The 24008-nt window shown below is 32.2% G+C and overlaps 2 protein-coding genes across 3 annotated transcripts in view; both read right to left on the reverse strand.

The window, feature by feature from the left end:
- LOC143051594 (uncharacterized) overlaps positions 1 to 16165 on the reverse strand; it is a 37738-nt gene extending 21573 nt beyond the window's left edge. The window contains exons 1-2 of one of the 2 annotated variants that reach the window (XM_076224484.1): positions 16065 to 16165; positions 79 to 228 (exon numbers count right to left, since the gene is read on the reverse strand). In XM_076224484.1, coding sequence (XP_076080599.1) covers positions 79 to 212 — 134 coding nt within the window. In that variant the 5' untranslated portion in view covers positions 213 to 228; positions 16065 to 16165. The remainder of the gene's footprint in view (positions 1 to 78; positions 229 to 16064) is intronic. The other variant, XM_076224485.1, reaches the window with a different exon arrangement.
- LOC143051605 (uncharacterized) lies at positions 1884 to 5409 on the reverse strand. Its single transcript, XM_076224503.1, has 3 exons — positions 5108 to 5409; positions 3098 to 3251; positions 1884 to 2242 (listed from the first exon to the last, which is right to left on the reverse strand). Exons 1-3 carry the CDS (start codon positions 5407 to 5409, stop codon positions 2216 to 2218), a joined length of 483 nt encoding a protein of 160 aa, XP_076080618.1. The 3' UTR covers positions 1884 to 2215.
- Positions 16166 to 24008: the final 7843 nt, after the last annotated feature.

Below are 24008 nucleotides of genomic sequence, written 5' to 3' on the forward strand. Positions count from 1 at the left end.
ATCAAACTTAGGTACGACGCATAATAAAGCAAACACTAATCATTCTTCAAGCCAATATAAATGATAAAATAAACTTACTCTTCTTCAACGTCAGAAGGAATATCAAAGGGCAGTTCTACGTTGAATGAAGCATGGAGACTGTCATCTTCTTTCTCTGTTTGCATAGGTTCTTCTGGCAGGTTTGGTTGCTGAAATTGTCTGTTTTTAACCATCTGGCGGTAGTTATACCTTAACAAAATAGCTTAGCGTAAACAAAAACATCTATATGTATGTTATAAATACATTCTCAGATCCGGACATCCTGGCATTTAATCCCGCTGCAAATGTTTGCACCTGTCCTAAGTCAGGAATCTGATGTACAGTAGTTGTCGTTTGTTTATGTAATATATACGTGTTTCTCGTTTCTCGTTTTGTTTATATAGATTAGACCGTTGGTTTTCCCGTTTGAATGGTTTTACACTAGTAATTTTGGGGCCCTTTATAGCTTGTTGTTCGGTGTGAGCTAAGGCTCCGTGTTGAAGGCCGTACTTTAACCTATAATGGTTTACTTTTTAAATTGTTATTTGTATGGAGAGTTGTCTCATTGGCACTCACACCACATCTTCCTATATCTATTTAAATTTTTCAAAAGGTGATGCAGATAGAATTTCTCTAGATTTTTCATCTATTTGAAGGTGATAACTGATTATTTATATTGCTGATTATTTTTTAACCTGAGGATATAGTATGATAAAAATCAAAATAGAGACATTATATAGTGTCTTTAACAATATTAAGTGGGTAAAAGTACTAGATTCAACTGGTGTCAATATATATCAATTAAATTAATTTGCATTGAAGTCTATGGAAAATCTAGAGGATTCTTATCCGCATCATCTCTCAACATTGTTTACATAACACAAATGCTAATCATTGATTGGTCAGTTACATGTTGTGATGTCACTGCAGATCTGAGAATATTCTGCACAAAGATAAATGGAAAAAAAATTGGAGACAGAACAAAATAAACAAGAATAAATAATGTTTTAAAAATCAATCTATTAAAATAAAACATCACTTTAAAGTGGTGAATATCATGAATATTGTTATTTACAATTAAACAGGTTGGAAACAAACCCTCTATATCTTAAAATAGCAAGGAACACTTTGAAAAATTGTCTAAAGATCGAAAATTAATGCTATTATAATGTTAATATATTGTTTTTAAATTGTTAAATTGACGTTCCATAGAAACATAAATTTTATTTAATTTACATTGTTAAAACAAACTTATCTTATTCCAGACTTAACTAATCGATCAGATCGGTAATCGAACACTAATCGATCATATTTGATCAGTAATCGATTGATGACTTGAAGTCATCGATCAGTAATCGATCAAACTCTCTCAGGAGTTTGATCGATTAGTGATCGATTAGATTACTGATCGATTTAAGACCGATTACTGATGGATAAGTGATTGATAATTGATAGATTAGTGATTGATTATTGATAGATTAGTGATTGATTATTGATAGATTAGTGATTGTATCATTATATTTCAATGATTGATAATATATTTTATGTGCTTTGTTATAGTGACAATCATTTAAGTTGGGTTTTTTTTTTTCTCAATAAATTAAGTACAAGTAACATTATAACACTTAATAACACAATATGAGTCTGTGTTGTCTTCCTCAAAGCTTAATAGCTGCAATGTAATACAAATTTCCTAGCATTTCATGAACACAGAGAAGGATGGAGCTTCACATATGATTAATGTAAAGTCTTTAAGTGCACTGCATTTATGGATAACTGTCTCATTGACATCATAACACACATTCTTAAATTTTTCAGTTTGATGATGATAGACAAAAAAAAATATAATTAAAACTTAACATATGTGCAACATTACACAGAGGAATAGAAGAGAATAACTAGACCAATCAAAAGAAATGTTCATTTAATGTTTTAAGGTTGTAAATCTTAAAAAAAAAGAATATGCACACAACCAAGTGGGTAATGGCTGCTCCATGGCCAAGATCTGTTATTTGAATCAAACTGTGTATTTTTCAATGGCAGAAACAAAAATTACAGATATCAGCTAATTTGCTCATAATAAGTCATTGATAATTTAAAATGATAATTTAAAAGTATGAATCTGCAAAATACTTTATTTCAAATATTTTTCTATAAACAAGGTTATTTAGAAAGTTCTGAATGTCCTCTTTGTTCTTTAAACGGCATGTTCTATTTCTTCAACCTGAAAGATATAATGTAAAGTATAAAAGCAACAGCAACTTTATGTCAGCCCACCTGAATTACAATTGTATGGATATGATTAAAAAAAAAAAAACAATCTGTTTGCTTCATTTTAATTCATTAAATCATGAGTCAGATATATTTTAGCCTAATATAGTTATAATATGCTGAAGTGACAAAGGGTTGTGGACAAAGAGATTTGTTTTGAAGATTTAAATCTGAGATAAGGCATAAGAACTGGTATAATTAATTTTGTTCTTTTACTATGCATATTTTTTTTTTCGTGGAATATGGTAACCTGTGTTTTTAATTTACCACATTCAGCCATTAAAATCTGTGTCAATTATATATGCATCTACATCGTTCAATTGATTTTTTAAAGTAATTTATCATGAGGAAAGAAATCCAATAATTTAAGAATTCGATTGATTAACTATTGGAATTTAATCTTAAATGTTATTGGTGGAAGATGAAGAATTGATCAGATACATAAGAAAGGACCGACCATAGAAATTTGGTAGTAAACTGAAAATACAATAATAAAAAAAGATGTTTGTATTTTGACAATAAAATATCTATCTAACAATCAACAAGAATCCAAATGATATTGATGTCACCATATATATATGGCCTTCGACAATGAATAATACCAATATGGTTTACTCAGATCTTACTAGGTTAATGTTTCAAGCACTAAAACTATAAAACAAGACAAATAAGTCTGATTTTGGGATTGACACAATGTTCAGATCAAAGTGTTACATTCAAAGAAATTTTTTTTTAGAACATTTACTACTTAGACCATTGGTCACCCTGGTCCATTCAAATTTGAGGGCCTTCTCTTAGATAAACCCACCTGATAAGGAATATCTAATTCCTCTAAATCCTTTGTCACCTTTTCAAGGATCAGTCTTCCAACCCAAATCACATATTGGCAAGGCTGCTCAAGCCCTCCTCCTCGGCTCCACCTACTTGGCTTGCTTGGTTCATCCTTGTCAACGGTTGGTTTACTAAAATATAAACATTCATGATACAATATACTGTAATATAGCCAAGACTCCATGTAACATTTTCCTATAAGATAAATTATGTTGTTCCGAATCAATAGATTATCGTTCAGATCTTCCAAGAGTAAATTGATGGCAAGAGTTATGAGTTTGCTTATCTTCTAATATTGGTGAAACTTTTTAATAATTTTGAAGAGAAAAAAAGAACTTATAACAGGAGGACATTGAATTTTCTATGAACGTTGACTGTTAAAGCAATAATTTCTACTGATAGTTTTGTTTTAATGATATATTATTGCATCACATGCTTTTTTTAATACATGTACCTTGTCATATTGGCACACTCCAAGACATATTTATTGCCACATGAATCTCCTTCTCTTAAACTTAGATTGAATCTTCCATTGAAGTCAGATGTACCTTAGAAACAGGAAGTTTCAACAGAAAGTAAATGAGCAATGGCACTTAAAATCCCTAAACATGGTATAACAGATTGAGCATTTTTCATGACGTAGAGGATACTGACACAAGACCAAAGATATTGATTTATATTTCTATATGTTGCTTCTGGCCATGCACAGACAAAATAAAAGGGGGGTTGGGGTGTAATTTATACTTATTCATAAGCTATCAACCACTAAAAGAAAATAAGTCAAAGATTTACAGATATCCTTTACCATATATGCAAAACATATTTTACCAAGCGGTAGTATTGGTATTTCTTTTTGCGTACCAGTTCATTTTGGGGTTTTCATTTAAAGTATGTCGATTTTTTTTAACCAGTAGAAACCATAATTTAGATTTTAACTACTAAAGTTTCAAGTGTTGGTTGTAAATTTCAGGATAAAAACATTATATTTACGTTGTTGAAAATATAAAATTAAGTTGTACTTGCTGCTTAAAGGGAGAAAAGCTCGCTTTTGGTCCCATTTCTAAAGTTCATAAAAATAGATTTTATATTTTTCGACATATATTGTATATATTCATGTTTGACCCAAAACGATTTCTGTGAACTAAAAATTGTCAAGTTCTTACTAAGTTTTATATAGTATGAATGAAATAAATGGATGCCACTCAAGATTGTCTATTGAAAGATTTTGTATATTTTTTGTTGAAAAATATTGACACAATATAAACACAAGGAGATGTTGTATAAATGCCATTGAGACAACCATCCACCAAAGTTCTAATGAAGTGAATTTAAGCAATTGTAAGCAATTCAACCGTACTGCCTTCAACAATGAGAAATCCCCGTACCTTATACATGTTATAGTCAGCTATAAAAGGCCCCAACATGAAAAATGTAAAGCAATTCAATTGAGAAAACTAACAGCTTAATTAATAAAAAAAAAAGCCACCCAAATTAAATAAAACAAATAGGACAGACATGAACCAACAACAACCACTGAAATAAAGTCTCCATGTAAAGAATAACACGGGGTTGAACATGTTTTAAAGAAATCTGTCATTCCTAAAATAAATTCCAAGCAGGTTGACTCAGCAAATTAAAACATTAGTTTGTTTGGATATAATATAATAGTCCATTTTGAGAACACAGATGTTTATGCTGTTATATTACTAATTTTTACTTGCTTTGAAAACAAAGAGTTGAATGATATGCAAAAAAGATGACTTTGGCATATATATAGTCTCACTGTCTTGGGGAGATTCGCAGGTTAAAATCCTGATACAAATAGTGCAAAATTCAGAAATGAAAACTGTTTTGTGCCTCATCTATTTACTTGTCCTGAATATATGCAGAAAACATAAGCCACTGAACGCTAAGCAAACAACAGTCACTTTGGTTTATCTAACAAAGTGTATAAGGTAATTCCAACATCACTCATAGAATTACTTACCACCATAATTCATATACAGTTCCAGTTTCATTAGAAAATATGTCCACATTATAGAATAATTCTTGAAGTCCTTTTGGTACACGTCCGTAGACTGGACCACTTGGTCCTGGAAGCACATGTGCTACAATAAAGGCTTTTTTGTCAAGAGGATTGTGTGGCTCGGCACTAACCTCAAGGTATTCCATGCACACCTTTTCAGAACTTGCATGTCTGCCTTTAACAACAGAATTTATAAAAACTCTGAATTGTAATTTTTTGTACAGGTCATAGAATTGATCTCTTGACAAATTAAAGGTGGCCATCATGAATCCAATACTAAATTATAAAAAGAATCATGCTGTTTAGACTTAATCCTATGATTGAAACATAAAACCACACACCCTGCTGTTCATTAATAGCCAGTAATAGCCATGGAAGTATGTAACAGCAAGTATGTTACATAACCTCCATGAGAAGAAGTTAAAGTATTAAAGACTGAGATAAGGATCAAATAACATAGTGACCACTTGGGAGATTTAAGGCAGAGTTTGAACAACACCTGAGTACAACATCAATCTTTTATTAACACATTTTAATATTTAAAAACACATTTTAGAAAAAAAAATGATTGTTGAAAGTTAATTATCTCTGCAACATTAATACTATGGAACAGTCACCATATATCACATGCATACATGTCATTGCATGTGTAATTTCGTTTTATCAAATTTGATGCTACATGTTCAATTGATCATAGGTTGCGTTACTGAGATAACAGTTACAGGAAATTATTAATCTTTTATGATAATATCATCATGACTATCTACGAATATATAGGTGGACAAGCTGCATGGTAGCATTCTAGACAATTTTCTTATAATTTAGATATTGAAAAAAAAATCTATCTTCCTTTTGATTTTAAAAAATCCACATGAATCAAAATGATGATTTTAAAAATAAAGTTCATTCAACTAAACATGGTTAAGGAACAATCATTTGATCTTTGAGAGGTAGGACCTTACTTTATAATAACTGGAAACAAATAACTTAATTACCCCCACCCCCTTTTCAAAATAAAAAAGAATTGTTTGTAACCCAAATACAGTTAGGAAATTAAATACACTGTAAGTAATTATTTTACCCATTGCAGGATAAAAAATGAATATAATCTGTCCCAAAAACTAAAGCCAACAATGGTTGTAAAAAATTATAGTGCTGACCAAAATGTGAAAAAGAATAATACATTACCCCCACCCCCCTTTTCAAAATAAAAATGAATAATTTTGTAGCCCAAATACAGTTAGAAAATTAAGTCCTATTAAAACACACAAATTCACTGTTAGTAATTATTTACAAAGATATCAAGATCATCTGGAATGTTCTGTGAAGAATGTTCTTTTCCTGCTGGAAAATTTCTGGCTCGTTGATTGTTGAACCAAGTCCTTATTTGGTGAATTTCCAAATTAAGGACTTCAGCTATCAGTTGCTGTTTCTTTGTTGCTGGTCTGTCATCTTTTCTATATAATTTGACCAACACAGCCATTTGAACTGCAGAAAATTTAATAGCTTTAGATCCCTTCTTTCTTGGCGGAGTAGGTGTAGCACTGTATGCTGAAATAAAGATTAAAAAAGGTTAAGTTTTTTATGATAATTTTGGGTCTTTCAATATTATCTACCAATTTTTTTTTTTTTTTTAATCAAAAACAGGAAATGAAGCTAAGTTACTGTTATACAATGACTTTCATTGAGGAAACCTAAAAATATAAATTACACCAAAGCATTTTATATGAAATAAAGTATGCTTATACAAAAAATTAAATTAATTACAAGTTATGGTTTTGATGCCACATGTATTGAAAGCATGTTTATCTGATATTCTGTTGTTAATTATTTGCTAAAAATAAATTTAGGTCTCTTTAGGTTTATCTTATAAAGTGTCAGCCTGTTGTCAAGATGCGCAGTTTTTGTGCATTTAAAAAAAATAACATTCTAGGTAAACATGAATTTTTATTAAGGGTCGACATCAAAAGTTCAGTGTAGGATAAACAACTTAATTCACATAGTTTTTACACTGGACAGCCCCCCCTTTTTTTCCCTCCTCAACTTAATCAGGTAAAATTGATTGACCAATTATGTAAAAATCGATTTTAGATAAACAGAATTTGCAGCAATTTTAACCCCACCCCCAAACTATTTGATTTAAGTTTTTTTTTTATCCTATATTGATCTTTTAATGTCATCCCTGAGTTATGTACCAGGTACTTCATTAAATCTACAGTTTTAAAAGAAGACCGTAATTTGACCTATATAAATGGTTTACTTTTATAAATTGTGACTTGGATGGAGAGATGTCTAACTGGCACTCATACCACATCTTCTTATAATGTCTAATTTATCAGTATAAAAATATAAAGGTCTTATTTGGAATCATTATTTTTATGCCCCACATATTATATGTTTTATCAGTCTGTGGGTCCGTCCATTTGTCTGTCTGTCCAACTTCAGGTTAAAGTTTTTGGTCAAGGTAGTTTTTCATGAAGTTGAAGTCCAATCACATGTTCCCTATGATATAATCTTTCTAATTTTAATGCCAAATTATGTTAAAAGTATTGGAAAACAATTTAATTTTTGATTTTGAGAAGAAGGTCTGTTTAAGTATTATGTATATTGTAAATTCCTTGGTGAAAAAAGTATACTTTATGAAATTTTAAATTTTTTTTATTAATGAATAAAATCAATGAGACGACGGATAATTATGCCTCATGCAAAAAAATTGTGATGGATAGAATAGTTCTTGATCATGTGACTCTGTCCATCAGTCATTTAGTCCTGTTCTTGTTTTTTTCTAATCTTACTTAAATATGATAAAACTAAAAAGTATAAAAAGTGCCAACACCAACATGGCTCGGAAGGTAAAATATATCAAAATCTTCTCTATATCAATAAAGATGTGTTAACTTACCCCTTTGCTGTATCATACTTCTTTGGGTTTCTTTCTGGGCAGCTGATGATGATAACCAGGTTTGCATTTTGTCATACAACTCCCGGCCTCGAAGACTGAGTTCTTTTGAAGATTTCAGTCTTGAGGCCTTTGCATAAAGTTCACTTATGGTGGACTGGCTACACTTTAAAATGTTCTTGGCTGCCATTCTCTGTGATATTCCAAATTTCTTTAATTTTTTACGAAATAACTTTGAAATTGTCTCAATGTCCATTAGATTAGAATCATCCGACTCTGAATCTGACTCCTTGTGTGGTTCTTCATTGTCATCCGGTGCTCCCTGGTCTCCTTCCTCCTCTTCCACAGAATCCTGGTCTCCCTCCACTTCCACAGAATCCTGGCCTCCCTCCATTTCCACAGAATCCTGGTCTCCTTCCACTTCCACAGAATCCTGGTCTCCCTCCACTTCCACAGAATCCTGGTCTCCCTCCATTTCCACAGAATCCTGGTCTCCTTCCACTTCCACAGAATCCTGGTCTCCCTCCACTTCCAAGGACCCCTGGTTTCCCTCCTCCTCGTCACTTGACAATTTCTGTACCTTTTTCTTTTGCCTTTTAGGGATTTCTATATTAGGCATGTCATCATCTGATGAGTCCCAATCATACACATTTGAGGGTATATCTTTTGACCCACAAAGTTCTTCTGTATTGTTTTCACTGTTGGTTTCACTGTCACTTAGCAAATCAAACTCATTTGAGCATTCAAAAACGTTTAATATCTCCTGCTCAGACATTTCAATTATATTTCCAAATTTTGCTTTTAAAAAAGGTCCAATATATTCTTCAGCAACGTAAATTTCCAAAATTAGTAGTATGTTCACATTAACAGGTTGTTTGATACTGACTGACTCCTTTCATGTTATACCCCATAGGGATACAACCCCATGTGCACAAGAAACAGGAAATCACACACTACTTAAATTTCCTATTAAACAGATTAATTTATGTTACTTTTGCTGTTTTGATAAATTAAATGTTTGGAATAATTTGATTAATTTGATTTTTGGTAAATGCAATTTTCAAAATAGAAGAATAATTTGATGTCAAACTGAAAGTATTGAATTCAAATATATAGTTTATTTAAAAAAAAAAATTATATTTCAAATCTGAATAACAAGGGTATATTTATACATTTAATATCACACAAATAAAAAATAACGGTCTTTTGAAATATATAAATTTAAAATCAAAATTAAAAGAGACATGTACAAAAAAACTGGCTTAAAGAGGACGAAGAATATGATAAATTGTTGGCATTCATTAGTATAAAGTCATGAAACACCTATCTTTTTACTGTTAATACTTTAAAGTTTATTCTGGAAATCATTTCAAGATTAAGACAATAAGTATCCTGATTAATATTTAAAAAAAACCATTATATTTATGGTTTTTATATTTTACTGTTCATGTGTCTTTTTAATTGGGGCAGTTTTAAATAATTAAAACAATATCTAAAGCTAAAGGATATTTTTTTATACTTTTGCATATTATACATTGTATTGGTATATGGTCTAATTGTTTGACAGTCAACATGAATTTATTTATATAAACCGTTTCACAAGGTAAAATGACATTTTCTTTTCATTTGAATAAATAAGATGTACAAGAAACATATCCACTAAAAAGAAAAAGAAAAGGAGGGTTGAAGTACATGTCCTGGACGTACATAACTTAAAAATTACATATTAAATGTTCTTGTGGTCAGTGGTCGGATTACCATAGTTACACATAAAAGTTTCATGTCCAGGCATTCGACTTTCTTATCTGAATCAGCAGGGGGGCTGATAAGAGGTTGTAATATGTTGGAAAGATTAATTAACATCAATAAAATGTTGCAATCTAATATCTCCTAAATTTTAGAATACAAGCTGGTGGTTAGTCTTATAACTGTAAATATCTTTTAAACTATCCATTCATTTCTAATTGGATATAATTGGTTAATTAGACTATCTAACAGATCAAGTGTATTTGACCTCAAGCACATGTCAGTAAAGGTTACTAGTTGTAAAACCTGGATTATCATTAAGAATTAGGATTAATTTTCATCTCATGAATGAGAAATATATGATGTTGACCATTTGTTAGATTCATATATACCTCCTTGATATAACGTAACAGATTAATATACATGTATATAACCACTGGATATAACCTGGATATAATACTGGATACTATAGTGATACATTTCAACTAGCACAATGGTGACTATGTGTAAAAGATTCAATTTATTGATATTTATAGCTGTCATTCTTCATGTTGGACTGATCCTGACATCCAAGCATGAAATGCTGAAATCTGCAATACAATCTTCACAATTTAAAAGGGATGTTAAATTTGATAAAAACTCAGTAACTTGCCTCAAATGTAAAGTTTTGATCTCCACTGAATCTTCAAACCACTTCAGTAATGTTTTGCGTCATTTTAATTCCGAAAGTCATAAATTCAAAACGCAGTGGTGTGTAAAGGATGATTCTGTAAAAAATATCTTGAGCGTTGTTTCATTGAAGCAGAAATCAACTTTATTGACTTTTTTTGGAGGAAAGATGAAAGATAAGAAGACACAGTCACAGGTTCCTAACGCACCAATTCCAGTTTCAAATACCAAATTACAGTGCGAGATAGACCGGGAATCTGAAATTACTATTAAAGAATTGCAGCTGAAAGAGAAACTGCTCCAACAAAATACAGAAATGAACAAATGTAAAGCCAATGAACTTTGTTATGTATTTCAAAACGATTATCAAGAAAATAAGAAAGATGAAGGGAATGATATGCAAAACATGCGATTTTATATGGAAACATTAGCTTCAAATATAGAAAAACACATAACATGCAAAGAGGATTTAATGTTGAATGAAATAGAGACAAAGAAAACAATCTTATTACAAATTGAGAAATTTAAATATCAACAGATATCATACACTGTAAATGCAATAGAACTTTCTGATGATATGAAAAACATTAATCTTAAATTTCTTCAGGATTTTATTGGTGACAAATTAGCTATTTTTTCCTCTATTCTTGATAAAAAAAGATTTTTCCAGGAGCGTTTTACAACAACTGAATTAATAAAATCACTTGAGGAAAAAGGACCAGATCCAAATTCTCCAGATACAGATGTCTACATAAAATTTTCTGTTTTGCTCCAGAAAGAAAACTGTCTCTCTGATTTCCTTGGAGATATATTACAAAATATGAACAAAAGGAGACCAATTTGGAGTGAATCTACACTGAACTTGTATAGTCTTCTGTTAAATTATGGTGGACCAGTAGCAGTTGATCTTATGAGGAGAAATCTTGGAGGACCAAGCCTTTCAAGAGTTTATGTACAGGCCAGACAGACCATACCTATTGAAACATCGTTGACTGAAACATCCTTTAGGAATGCAGCAGAATTTTACAAAAAAGTGTGTAAGGATGTTGATATTAAGTCAATTATCTTTACTATTGCTGTTGATGCAACACCAGTTCTGCCCTTAATAAGAGCTAAAGGTAACAAACTCTTAGGTTTTGCAACAAACAAAGACATTATTGTTCAATCAGCAGAAGATGTTATACAAGTGTTTAAAGATGATTCCTTACTTAGAGCACAACAAACTTATGTTTTCGCATTAGTGCCTTTACGTTCTGACATTCCATACTGTATATTAGCTGCACCGCCAGTGGTAAAAGGTGAAAATCAAGGCACAGCTTTAAATTGGTTGATCAAATCCAAGGAATGGGGACAACAATACAATTTGAATATTTATGGTTTAGGAGCAGATGGTGATTCTAAAATAAGGTCATTCTACGTACACCGATATCTTAAAAATCACGCTTGTAATGACTTCACAATTGACCGACAGGACTTTACATTTTCCTTACCCCAGAATCAGTTTGATAGTATAGATTGTCCTTTTCCAGATCCTAGACATCTTCTTAAGAAATGGAGAAATCAGTTATTGAATATTCGTCGACTCTTGATTATGGGTGATCATCTGGTCCAGCTGGAACATTTAATGGAACTTGCTGACATAGAAGAAATAAAACATACTCTAGGTCTATGGAAAACAGATATACGTGTGAACGACAAACAGAATGTCAATGCTGCAATAAGACTTTTCAATCCAAATGTGCAATCTCATTTGAAAGAATATGGAGGTGACAAATATGCTGGAACAATCGTGTATCTTCATCTAGGTCAAATTTTAAATGAGATCTACTTTAATAAGGAACTTTCTATCCGCAAAAGAATAAAGTTTTCCTGGACACTTGTTCAATTCTGTCGACTTTGGAAAACGTGCATTGTTCTTTCAAAATATAAAACAGACAAGACTTTTATAAGTGATCAAACATACAATGATGTAATTATAGCCGGCCATTCAATTATCTTAATGACAAAATTGCATTTTCTTCATCATAAAAACCAACCATTTGAGCCATGGACGTGGGGCTCAAATTCTTGTGAGGATATATTTTCTAAAAGTAGATGTTTTATCAGAACTAAAAACAATTTTTGTTATGCAGAATTTTTAGACATTTGTAGACGTATTCAGAAAGTTACAGAAACAGAGTCTGATTTTAACAAACCATCTAAAAAACAAGTAGTTTTAGGAACAAATCTCACAACGGATATAAATATTCTTATAGAGGAAGAAATGAGACATGGTGATATTTATGCCAAAAAACTCCTTGAAAAAACTGAAATGCATACCTTATTACAAAAAGCAGGTATAATTGATGAAAACAACAAAATTGATATCAGCACATGGAGTAATAAACAACAAATATATCATAGTGATATTGATGAATTAGAAGATCTTTCTCAAGATGAGTTATTAAGTCTCAATGATGAAGAAATATTATTTACAGTGGTTGCCAATGATGTAGAGTTATTGCATAGTGCAGATCTTCTGGACATGGCTTGTGACGACATCGTGGATCATGATAAAGACGAAGAATTGAATCTAAATGGGTCTGAACAGTCAAGTAATTCTGAAATGCATGCACCCTTAGCTGATGGACCAGTGGCTTTGTCTACATCTCTGACAGAAACCCACCAGACAACTGGACAAAATGAGCAGGTGATACAAGAAAAAGAAACTAGAAAGAATACACATATCTTTTATAAAGGAAACTGGTATCATATAAGTCAATTTGTGTCATGGGAACAGGGTAAATTCTACATGCCAAAACAGTCACGTTTAAATAGGTTTTATTCAAATTATGCCATATTTGATAAATTTTTACCACCCGAGAGTCTTTTAAATCAAGATAAACATTTAACCAGAGGAGATTTTATAGCTACTTGGAATAATGGAATTTTTTGCTTTGGAAAATTAATGAGAATAGTTAAGCCATCTGTTAAAGGAAAATGTGCACATCCTCAATTTATTTGGAAAAAAAGCAATGAAGGTGCTGCCACAACAGATTTTGCAATTCAAATTCTCAGGTCAACTAACAAGCAGCAAGAAACAGTACCAGGCAGTCTTATTATAACAAAAACATTTAAATGGGTTTCATCAGCTGAATTTGTCTTAAAACTCATTCTACAACCTAAAGATGGATACTTCATTATGGACAGTTCATGTAGACAACAACTAATTGATGGTATGTATATGCTTTATCTCCTTGTTTAACTCTGAAATAATTCAAATTTAATAATACAGAAAAAATAACTTAAAAAAATTTACCTGAAAATCTCCTCATTTCCTTTAGGGAGTTGTTACAAATCATTAGTACATCTCAGGTCTATTTTACCATAGCTTTACATACAGCATTTATGTAGATTCAAAAAAAATAATCCGAATACCGATATGATGCAAATTAACAAACCTTGTTAAATCATGTACAAACTGTAGTACATGTATTCAAATCAAACAAAACACATTTTATTTTCATTTTTACTACTGAACAATACATATGGTATTATTTCCTTCTTACATGTCTAATGATGGTCCTAACTAATACTTTAAATGTGTATTTAATTCATGTTAATTATAGATCATAATTGTGGCAATTAAACCAGATCTTTATTTTATTAATTTAGCTATTACATACCTACAAGAGAATGACAAAAAAGAAGAAAAAAGGCAAAGGGAAGACAAAAAAAGGAAGTTTGATGAGAAAAAATCAGGACCTCCAGAAAAAATGACTGGTAAGTTTCACATTAATTTTAAATAACAATGACACAGATTTAAAAAAAAAAAGGCAAATGCGTTGTTTTTAATCTTCTGTGTTAATTTTTGTTTTGTTTTATTAAGATATAAAATTCTGAATTCTTATTTCATTTAAAAATGTCACATTTGAATGTGCTGAAATTTTTTTTCTTCAACTTTTGCAGTACAGATACTGAAATCACTTTTGAAAGAAAATGGTGTGAGGTTTACCAGCAAAGACAAGAAAGCCGATCTTGTGAAGTTGGTCAAGGAGAAGATAAGTTCATCAAACCCATCAAGAGGTAATTTTTTACTGATTTTTATATAATTATTTTCTTTCATAGACAAATGAATCTTCTGTGGCATTAAAAATGCTAAGATGCGGTCTCGAAGTAGCATGCAAACCTTTTGGGTGAACATGCATGTTAAAATCTCACTCCACTGTGTCAATTTAGTCTAAAGCATGTGAAATATTCATTTCTCCCAAAGAAACATATAACTTCCCGCTGGACCTTCAACATTGATCAATCTATTCATATGTATACGATTGCTTTCATTTACATATTTGTCAATATTCATATTTATTAAGTTCTAGTCCTGAAATCTGAATATTCACTTTCCTTTGCTAGATATTCAAAAACCAAACATCCATCCAAAAGGATAGTAGTGATTCCAATCAAATATTCAAAATATCAAAACACAGAATAAATCAAAAGGCATAAATTAATGGCTGCATAAACTTATTCACTCATGTTGTAAAAAATGCATACATTTGTATCTCATTATTCAGATATAAGTTATCGATAACAAACTTTATTTTTTTCATAGAAATACCTTCCCAATGTGAAAGTGAAATGGAGCAGAGACACAAAAAGAGAGACATAGGGGAATCAGCTCAACATGTGAAAAAGAAGAAAATAAAGACAATAATGATTAAAAGAACAATATTCTTCACTTTTTACAGCATACCATTTGACTACAGCAAGCACTATCTTTATACAATCTATCTTCATTTTCTTGAAATATTGTTGATATTATTTGGTGTTCATTTTCACATTCACTATATGTTAACTGTTTTTTATATACTTCTGAGTATTTTATGGGAATATATTTTAAGAAACCACCTGATATGGTTAGCACGTCCACAAGCTGAATGTTATAACATAGTTTAAAAACACTGTAAAAAATATTTTTTTTATATCTTCTTATGTTGACATTAAAAAAAAATATGTAATTTTGTTTTGTTGTGCTTCAAATGTACCACGAATGTGGCAGAAAGAGGTTATTTTATATCTTTCTTGAATAATTATTTCTCAATGATACAATCACTAATCTATCAATAATCAATCACTAATCTATCAATAATCAATCACTAATCTATCAGTTATCAATCACTTATCCATCAGTAATCGGTCTTAAATCGATCAGTAATCTAATCGATCACTAATCGATCAAACTCCTGAGAGAGTTTGATCGATTACTGATCGATGACTTCAAGTCATCAATCGATTACTGATCAAATATGATCGATTAGTGTTCGATTACCGATCTGATCGATTAGTTAAGTCTGGCTTATTTTAATACATGAAAAGTGTCTCAGATTTAAATAATCATCCAAAGAATTTAGACATAATCAACATTGATAAACGTTATTGATCGGTCTGATATGACATATGTAAGCGAGTGTAAGGTTTGGATAAATTGAACTTCATAATTTTATGATCATAAATTTTTGTTGAGAACGTAGTGCAGATTTCGGAAATTCCTCAGTAAAAAAATGTTATTTGCGGTGAAGTTTTTGTAAAAAGTTTGAAATTATTATATAAAGTAACAATGCTTACTTATAAGACTTGAAGTTTAGTGTAGACTGGTGACTGTGTGTATAAATAAATCAAAATAATACAGGCATGAAATCAATGCGAGATAACCACAAATTAATTTCTATGGAACGCCCATACAAATAAAAATCTTGCTGTGTTACTCTATCACTGTGTATCATCGCCACCGGAAATTGGGTACTAACGAAGCGGAGAGAAATAGAAAAAAAACTAAACAAGTTAAGAATTCATTCAATTTAAAGCATTTCCACTCATTGGATGAGGGTGCCGCTTGAGAAATGATTTTCTGATATATAATTCTTTAAATTATTAGGCAGATAAGTACAAAATTGATACAAGATTGTGTTTTATACTCCAAAACTTGCCACTTAGTACCGGAAAATTTCGAGGTCGATCGTCCTCTGTCGCCCCATTCTCAAGATATCGAACTGTTTTTCATTATTTTTCCAGACACGTTTTTAGATTATTATAGTGTGGCATCATAGCCAGAAATTACTAACGCTTTTGCTAATAAATATTCATAATATGTAAATGAGAATTGTACCACGTGTTAATAGTTTGAACTGGACTGGCTTGATATCAATAAAATCTTTAAAACACGGATATTATAAGTTGCCCGTCACACAGTCCTTGATTATAATCACTCTGGTATTTCCGTGAAGTTGTCAGGCGGTCAAAATCAAAACAATGAACGCGAATTTAGTCAATTGTTCGTGTTTTCGTGAGTTAATTCTTCATGAAATAGGACCATTTTCACTTTACGTGGGAACCTAGAGTTTAACGACTACACATACAAGGTTTGGACTTGCTTATTCTTTGGACATTCAAGTTTTAAATTTCACCCCGGCAACCTGTTTTTCTAATGACCTTGTTAGCCAATTTTCGACACTAAGTTTGCAAATTTGACGTTTAAGCCATTTTAGCCTGTATTTTATACTGCAATGTTAAAAGCCTCTCGCTTCGATTTTTAAATAGCTCAGGAACCTGTATTTTTGCAACAGCAGTCATTATGTTTCGTTTCAATGGTGTACGCTCAGGACGTTGGGTGTGCTAGTCTTCTTTAGTCGTAATATTACTTTTTAGTTGATATTATAATTAATCCACGCTCAGAACGTTGGATGTGCCAGTCTTTTATCGCCATAATATGACTCTTTTTTTAGCATAATATTACTTTTCAATCTACATTAGAATTAATCCACGCTCAGGACGTTGGACGTGCCAATCTTCTATGACCATAATATTACTTTTCAATGTACATTAGAAATAATCCACGCTCAGGACGTTGGATGTGCCAGTTTTCTAAAGTCGTAATCTTACTTTTTAGTTGATATTATAATTAATCCATGCTCAGGACGTTGGATGTGCAAGTCTTTTATCGCCATAATATGACAATTTAGATGACAACAGAATTAATCCACGCTCAGGAAGTTGGATGTGCCACTCTTTTTTTTACCATAATATTACTTTTCAGTGTACATTAAAATTTAATCCACGCTCAGGACGTTGGATGTGACATTCTTCTATGACCATAATATTACTTTTCGATGTACATAAGAAATAATCCACGCTCAGGACGTTGGATGTGCTAGTCTTCTTTAGTCGTAATATTACTTTTTAGTTGATATTATAATTAATCCACGCTCAGGACGTTGGATGTGCCACTATTTTTTACCATACTATTACTTTTCAATGTACATTAGAATAAATCCACGCTCAGGACGTTGGATGTGACAATCTTCTATGACCATAATATTACTTTTCGATGTACATTAGAAATAATCCACGCTCAGGACGTTGGATGTGCCAGATTTCTAAAGTCGTAATATTACTTTTTAGTTGATATTATAATTAATCCACGCTCAGGACATTGCATGTGCAAGTCTTTTATCGCTATAATATGACAATTTAGATGACAACAGAATTGATCCACGCTCAGGAAGTTGGCTGTGCCACTCTTTTTTTACCATAATATTACTTTTCAATGTACATTAAAATTTAATCCACGCTCAGGACGTTGGATGTGCCAATCTTCTTTGACCATAATATCACTTTTCAATGTACATAAGAAATAATCCACGCTCAGGACGTTGGGTGTGCTAGTCTTCTTTAGTCGTAATATTACTCTTTTTTTAGCATAATATTACTTTTCAATCTACATTAGAATTAATCCACGCTCAGGACGTTGGACGTGCCAATCTTCTATGACCATAATATTACTTTTCAATGTACATTAGAAATAATCCACGCTCAGGACGTTGGATGTGCCAGTTTTCTAAAGTCGTAATCTTACTTTTTAGTTGATATTATAATTAATCCATGCTCAGGACGTTGGGTGTGCAAGTCTTTTATCGCCATAATATGACAATTTAGATGACAACAGAATTAATCCACGCTCAGGAAGTTGGATGTGCCACTCTTTTTTTTACCATAATATTACTTTTCAGTGTACATTAAAATTTAATCCACGCTCAGGACGTTGGATGTGACAATCTTCTATGACCATAATATTACTTTTCGATGTACATAAGAAATAATCCACGCTCAGGACGTACGGATGTGCTAGTCTTCTTTAGTCGTAATATTACTTTTTAGTTGATATTATAATTAATCCACGCTCAGGACGTTGGATGTGCCACTATTTTTTACCATACTATTACTTTTCAATGTTCATTAGAATTAATCCACGCTCAGGACGTTGGATGTGACAATCTTCTATGACCATAATATTACTTTTCGATGTACATTAAAAATAATCCACGCTCAGGACGTTGGATGTGCCAGATTTCTAAAGTCGTAATATTACTTTTTAGTTGATATTATAATTAATCCACGCTCAGGACATTGGATGTGCAAGTCTTTTATCGCTATAATATGACAATTTAGATGACAACAGAATTGATCCACGCTCAGGAAGTTGGCTGTGCCACTCTTTTTTTTACCATAATATTACTTTTCAATGTACATTAAAATTTAATCCACGGTCAGGACGTTGGATGTGCCAATCTTCTATGACCATAATATCACTTTTCAATGTACATAAGAAATAATCCACGCTCAGGACGTTGGGTGTGCTAGTCTTCTTTAGTCGTAATATTACTTTTTAGTTGATATTATAATTAATCCACGCTCAGGACGTTGGATGTGCCAGTCTTTTATCGCCATAATATGACTCTTTTTTTACCATAATATTACTTTTCAATCTACATAAGAATTAATCCACGCTCAGGACGTTGGATGTGCCAATCTTCTATGACCATAATATTACTTTTCAATGTACATTAGAAATAATCCACTCTCAGGACGTTGGATGTGCAAGTCTTTTACCGCCATAATTTGACAATTTAGATGACAACAGAATTGATCCACGCTCAGGAAGTTGGCTGTGCCACTCTTTTTTTTTACCATAATATTACTTTTCAATGTACATTTAAATTTAATCCACGCTCAGGACGTTGGATGTGCCAATCTTCTATGACCATAATATTACTTTTCAATGTACATAAGAAATAATCCACGCTCAGGACGTTGGATGTGCTAGTCTTCTTTAGTCGTAATATTACTTTTTAGTTGATATTATAATTAATCCACGCTCAGGACGTTGGATGTGCCAGTCTTTTATCGCCATAATATGAACTTTTTTTACCATAATATTACTTTTCAATGTACATTAGAATTAATCCACGCTCAGGACGTTGGATGTGCCGATCTTCTATGACCATAATATTACTTTTCAATGTACATTAGAAATAATCCACGCTCAGGACGTTGGATGTGCCAATCTTCTATAGTCGTAATCTTACTTTTTAGTTGATATTATAATTAATCCACGCTCAGGACGTTGGATGTGCCACTGTTCTTTAACCATAATGTTACGTTTCGATGTACATTACAACTAATTAATACTAGTACTCAGGACGTTGGACGTGCCAGTTTTTTATGGCCATAACATGCCTATTTACATGACATCAGAATTAATTTACGCCCAGGACGTTGAATGTGCCAGTTTTCTATGACCATAATCCTTCTTTTAACTGTACATTAGAATTAATCCACGCTCAGGACGTTGGATGTGCAAGTCTTTTACCGCCATAATATGACAATTTAGATGACAACAGAATTGATCCACGCTCAGGAAGTTGGCTGTGCCACTCTTTTTTTTTTACCATAATATTACTTTTCAATGTACATTAAAATTTAATCCACGCTCAGGACGTTGGATGTGCCAATCTTCTATGACCATAATATTACTTTTCAATGTACATAAGAAATAATCCACGCTCAGGACGTTGGATGTCCTAGTCTTCTTTAGTCGTAATATTACTTTTTAGTTGATATTATAATTAATCCACGCTCAGGACGTTGGATGTGCCAGTATTTTATCGCCATAATATGAACTTTTTTTACCATAATATTACTTTTCAATGTACATTAGAATTAATCCACGCTCAGGACGTTGGATGTGCCGATCTTCTATGACCATAATATTACTTTTCAATGTACATTAGAAATAATCCACGCTCAGGACGTTGGATGTGCCAATCTTCTATAGTCGTTATCTTACTTTTTAGTTGATATTATAATTAATCCACGCTCAGGACGTTGGATGTGCCACTGCTCTTTGACCATAATGTTACGTTTCGATGTACATTACAACTAATTAATACTAGTACTCAGGACGTTGGACGTGCCAGTCTTTTATGGCCATAACATGCCTATTTACATGACATCAGAATTAATTTACGCCCAGGACGTTGAATGTGCCAGTTTTCTATGACCATAATCCTTCTTTTAACTGTACATTAGAATTAATCCACGCTCAGGACGTTGGATGTGGTAGTCTTCTATGGTCATAATATTACGTTTCAATTGATATTATAATTAATTCACGCTCAGGACGTTGGATTTGCCAATCATCTATGACCATTATATTACTTTTCGATGTACATTAGAATTAATCCACGCTCAGGACGTTGAATGTGCCAGTCTTCTATAGTTTTAATATTATTTTTTAGTTAATATTATAATTAATCCACGCTCAGGACGTTGGATGTGCCAGTCTTTAATGCCAATACTATAACTGTTTAGATGACACCATAATTAATCAACGCTCAGGACGTTGGATGTGGTAGTCTTCTATGGTCATAATGTTACTTTTTAATTGATATTAGAATTAATCCACGCTCAGGACGTTAGATTTGCTAGTCTTCTATGGTCATAATATGACTTTTAAATTGATATTAGAATTAATCCACGCTCAGAACGTTGGCTGTGCCAGTCTTTTATCGGCATGATACGACAATTAAGATGACATCATAATTAATCCACGCTCAGGACGCTGGATGTGCCACTCTTTTTTTTACCATAATATTAATTTTCAATGTACATAAGAATTAATCCACGCTCAGGACGTTGGATGTGCGAGTCTTCTATAGTTGTAATATTATTTTTTAGTTGATATTATAATTAATCCACGCTCAGGACGTTGGATGTGCCAGTCTTCTATGGTCATAATGTTACTTTTTAATTGATATTAGAATTAATCCACGCTCAGGACGTTGGATGTGCTAGTCTTCTATGGTCATAATGTTACTTTTAAATTGATATTAGAAATAATCCACGCTCAGGACTTTGGATGTGCCAGTCTTTTATCGCCATAATATGACAATTTAGATGATATCAGAAATAATCCACGCCCAGGAGGCTGGATGTGCCACTCTTTTTTTACCATAATATTACTTTTCAATGTACATTAGAATTAATCCACGCTCAGAACGTTGGATGTGACAATCTTCTTTGACCATAATGTTACTTTTCGATGTACATTAGAATTACTTAATACGCAGGACGTTGGACGTGCCAGTCTTTTATGGCCATAACATGCCTATTTACATGGCATCAGAAATAATTACGCCCAGGACGTTGAATGTGCCAGTCTTCTATGACCATAATCCTTCCTTTAACTGTACATTATAATTAATCCACGCTCAGGACGTTGGATGTGCCACTCTTTTTTTACCATAATACTACTTTTCAATGTACATTAGAAATCATCCACGCTCAGGACGTTGAATGTGCCAGTCTTCTATGACCATAATCCTTCCTTTAACTGTACATTATAATTAATCCACGCTCAGGACGTTGGATGTGACACTCTTTTTTTACCATAATATTACTTTTTAATGTATATTAAAATTTAATCCACGCTCAGGACGTTGGATGTGCCAATCTTCTATGACCATAATACTACTTTTCAATGTACATTAGAAATCATCCACGCTCAGGACGTTGAATGTGCCAATCTTCTATGACCATAATATTACTTTACAATGTACATAAGAAATAATCCACGCTCAGGACGTTGAATGTGCCAGTCTTCTATAGTCGTAATCTTACTTTTTAGTTGATATTATAAATAATCCATGCTTAAGACGTTGGATGTGCCAGTCTTGTATCGCCATACTATTACTTTTCAATTGATATTATAATTAATTCACGCTCAGGACGTTGGATTTGCCAATCATCTATGACCATTATATTACTTTTCGATGTACATTAGAATTAATCCACGCTCAGGACGTTGAATGTGCCAGTCTTCTATAGTTGTAATATTATTTTTTAGTTGATATTATAATTAATCCACGCTCAGGACGTTGGATGTGCCAGTCTTTTATGCCAATACTATGACTGTTTAGATGACACCAGAATTAATCAACGCTCAGGACGTTGGATGTGGTAGTCTTCTATGGTCATAATGTTACTTTTTAATTGATATTAGAATTAATCCACGCTCATAACGTTAGATTTGCGTGTCTTCTATGGTCATTATATGACTTTTAAATTGATATTAGAAGTCATCCACGCTCAGGACGCTGGATGTGCCACTCTTTTTTTTACCATAATATTAATTTTCAATGTACATAAGAATTAATCCACGCTCAGGACGTTGGATGTGCGAGTCTTCTATAGTTGTAATATTATTTTTTAATTGATATTAGAATTAATCCACGCTCAGGACGTTGGATAAGCTAGTCTTCTATGGTCATAATGTTACTTTTGAATTGATATTAGAAATAATCCACGCTCAGGACTTTGGGTGTGCCAGTCTTTTATCGCCATAATATGACAATTTAGATAATATCAGAAATAATCCACGCTCAGGAGGCTGGATTTGCCACTCTTTTTTTTACCATAATATTACTTTTCAATGTACATTAGAATTAATCCACGCTCAGAACGTTGGATGTGACAATCTTCATTGACCATAATGTTACTTTTCGATGTACATTAGAATTACTTACTACGCAGGACGTTGTACGTGCCAGTCTTTTATGGCCATAACATGCCTATTTACATGGCATCAGAAATAATTACGCCCAGGACGTTGAATGTGCCAGTCTTCTATGACCATAATCCTTCCTTTAACTGTACATTATAATTAATCCACGCTCAGGACGTTGGATGTGCCACTCTTTTTTTTACCATAATATTACTTTTTAATGTATATTAAAATTTAATCCACGCTCAGGACGTTTGATGTGCCAATCTTCTATGACCATAATACTACTTTTCAATGTACATTAGAAATCATCCACGCTCAGGACGTTGAATGTGCCAATCTTCTATGACCATAATATTACGTTTCAATGTACATAAGAAATAATCCACGCTCAGGACGTTGGATGTGCCAGTCTTCTATAGTCGTAATCGTACTTTTTAGTTGATATTATAATTAATCCATGCTTAAGACGTTGGATGTGCCAGTCATGTATCGCCATACTATTACTTTTCAATGCACATAATAATTAATCCACGCTCAGGACGCTGGATGTTCCACTCTTTTTTTTATTATAACATTACTGTTCATTGTACATTAGAATTAATCAACGCTCAGGACGTTGGATGTGCCACTCTTTTTTTTTTATTATAATATTACTTTTCAATGTACAT

Source organism: Mytilus galloprovincialis, chromosome 11 (assembly GCF_965363235.1).
Source record: "Mytilus galloprovincialis chromosome 11, xbMytGall1.hap1.1, whole genome shotgun sequence".
NCBI classification, from domain to species: domain Eukaryota; kingdom Metazoa; phylum Mollusca; class Bivalvia; order Mytilida; family Mytilidae; genus Mytilus; species Mytilus galloprovincialis.